This window comes from Cynoglossus semilaevis, chromosome 19 (genome assembly GCF_000523025.1).
Source record: "Cynoglossus semilaevis isolate Cse_v1.0 chromosome 19, Cse_v1.0, whole genome shotgun sequence".
NCBI classification, from domain to species: Eukaryota; Metazoa; Chordata; class Actinopteri; order Pleuronectiformes; family Cynoglossidae; genus Cynoglossus; species Cynoglossus semilaevis.
Genome location: NC_024325.1, coordinates 16,522,971 through 16,525,582, shown reverse-complemented (window position 1 = coordinate 16,525,582; position 2,612 = coordinate 16,522,971). Strand labels below are relative to the sequence as shown.

At 50.3% G+C, this 2,612-nt stretch overlaps 1 protein-coding gene across 3 annotated transcripts in view; it reads left to right on the top strand.

Moving 5' to 3' along the window:
• Positions 1-2,601, top strand: part of LOC103395616 (calcium/calmodulin-dependent protein kinase type II subunit alpha) — an 11,292-nt gene extending 8,691 nt beyond the window's left edge. For all 3 annotated transcript variants that reach the window (XM_008333374.3, XM_025065891.1, XM_025065892.1), the window contains 7 exons: positions 176-218; positions 1,091-1,131; positions 1,557-1,605; positions 1,700-1,775; positions 1,971-2,065; positions 2,154-2,382; positions 2,475-2,601. In XM_008333374.3, the coding sequence (XP_008331596.1) occupies positions 176-218; positions 1,091-1,131; positions 1,557-1,605; positions 1,700-1,775; positions 1,971-2,065; positions 2,154-2,382; positions 2,475-2,478 (537 nt within the window). In that variant the 3' untranslated portion in view covers positions 2,479-2,601. The remainder of the gene's footprint in view (positions 1-175; positions 219-1,090; positions 1,132-1,556; positions 1,606-1,699; positions 1,776-1,970; positions 2,066-2,153; positions 2,383-2,474) is intronic.
• The last annotated feature ends 11 nt before the right edge of the window (positions 2,602-2,612 follow it).

Genomic DNA, 2,612 nt, shown 5'->3' with positions numbered 1-2,612 from the left:
CCCTTTCCTCCCTCCTTTCCTCCCTTCTTTCCTCCCTCCCTCCTTTCCTCCCTCCTTTCCTCCCTCCTTTCCTCCCTCCCCCCTCTCCTCCCTCCCTCCCTCCTTCCTTCCTTCTATCTTCTCCAAATGGATATTTATTTTCTTCTTTCCTTCCCTCTCCCTTCCTCTCCTCTAGGGGGCGATCCTGACCACCATGCTGGCCACCAGGAACTTCTCCGGTACGTTCTCTGGTGACTCCTGCTCCCTCTAGTGGTGGGGGGGGCAGAAGGCTCCGTTCTTCATGGGGGGGGGGGGGGGATCGGGGGTTTTGGGAATTTGACCTTTGACCTACTTTAGTCTGTGGCAGTACCGAAGGGTAAAGATGGGATCACCACCAACTATTAACAGGTTCACACCGTCAGTGTGTGTGTGTGTGTGTGTGTGTGTGTGTGTGTGTGTCCTGCAGCTGTCCAGGCCGTGCGTCTATAAATACTCTCTGAGGGAGCGGAGCGTCAGACGGCGCTCTCTCTCTCTCTGGACTCTGACTCTGACCAATCCCTGGTCGTTGATGACATTTTAACTTTGGTCACAGAACTTTATTTTGGAAGTCCAGATCAGTCCACAGATCTTGACCTCAACCCTGACAGGTCAAAGGTCGTCTGGAGTTGGTTGTTGTTGGTCCTGGTTCTGGATGAATTCAACATCAGTGTGACCCGTAACCTCTGACCTTCTCTCTGTCCTCTTTACGTCCTAACCCTGGCTGTGAGGTCTTCTGTTGTCTCCTGATGTTTGTCCGTCCCGGGCTGCTGTAGTCCCTCACTTGTGTCTCCTGAGTGTGGACAGGAGCTGTGGAATGTGCCGGAGCCGATCCTAAATCTGTCCTTCGCTCTGTCTGTCTGTCTGTCTGTCTGCGGGGACAGACGGGGACATGTCCCTCTTCCACTGGCTGCTTCTTTTTTCACATTTCCTTTCTTAGTCAGTGTTTTTTCTCCTCGTCCCCTCCTGCTCACCACGGTTGTCGGTACGATGCCGGCTCTCCTTTTCTCTGCCTTTGTTCCTTTTTTCCTGACCCTGCTGCTTCTCTCTCTCTTTCTCCTCGTCCCTCGATCAGGAGGAAAAAGTGGCAGCAACAAGAAGAACGATGGAGTCAAGGTGGGACAACATGACTAGAACTAGTACTAGAACTAGTAGTAGAAGTAGAAGTAGTACTAGTAGTAGAAGTAGTACTAGAACTAGTAGTAGAAGTAGAAGTAGTACTAGTACTAGTAGTAGAAGTAGTAATAATATGTATGTTGTTGTTGTCGTTGTCATTGTTGTTGTCGTTGTCGTTGTTGTTGTTGTTGTCGTTGTTGTCGTTGTTGTTGTCGTTGTCATTGTTGTTGTCGTTGTCGTTGTTGTTGTCGTTGTTGTTGTCGTTGTCATTGTTGTTGTCGTTGTTGTTGTCGTTGTCGTTGTCGTTGTTGTTGTTGTTGTCGTTGTTGTCGTTGTTGTTGTCGTTGTCATTGTTGTTGTCGTTGTCGTTGTTGTTGTTGTTGTTGTTGTCGTCGTTGTCGTCGTTGTTGTCGTTGTCGTTGTAGGAATCTTCTGAGAGCACAAACACAACCATCGAAGATGAAGATACCAGAGGTAAAAACACTCCCTCTTTCTGTCTGTCTGACTGTCTCACCCACACAAACAGGGTGAGACATGAACCTGTCTGTCTCTCTTGTCTTTGTCTCAGTGAGGAAACAGGACATCATTAAAGTGACTGAACAGCTCATCGAGGCCATCAGCAACGGAGACTTTGAAAGTTACACGTACGTAAGACTTGACGTGACTGGACGACCACGGTCCGACACACACACACACACACACACACACACACACACACAGAGTTAATGTGATGACAGTAAGACTCTTATTGTGAAAGATTCATGCAGTAGGATCAGACTCTTATTGTCACTCACACTCTTTTTGTCTCCTCGTCTCCTCGTCTCCTCGTCTCCTCACAGGAAGATGTGTGATCCTGCTGTGACGGCCTTTGAACCCGAGGCCTTGGGGAACCTGGTGGAGGGCCTGGATTTTCACCGCTTTTATTTTGAAAATTGTGAGTTAAACTGGTCTGTTTGGTGTGTGTGTGTGTGTGTGTGTGAGACCTGACCCCTCTGTGACCTCTGTGACCTCCGTGTCCTCAGTGTGGTCTAAGAACAGTAAACCCGTCCACACCACCATCCTGAACCCTCACATCCACCTGGTGGGCGACGAGGCCGCCTGCATCGCCTACATCAGGGTCACACAGTACATCGACTCCAACGGAACGCCACGCACCGCCCAATCAGAGGAGACCAGGGTGTGGCACCGTAGAGACGGGAAGTGGCAGATTGTCCACTTCCACCGCTCAGGCTCCGCCTCCACGCTCAGCAAGTAAGTGGTGGTGATGACGCTGCGGTCATGTGACTGAAGTTCTGCCGACTTTGGTCCACATCTGTAAATGACTCCTTTCCTCTTCACTTCAGCTAACTTCCTGTATGGGCGGGCTTTTGGACATGATTGACAGCAGGCCAGATGGGACATTCTTTATGGAGTTTGATGAACACCAAACACAGGAGGAGGAGGAGGAGGCGGAGGAGGAGGAGGAGGAGGAGGTGGCGGCT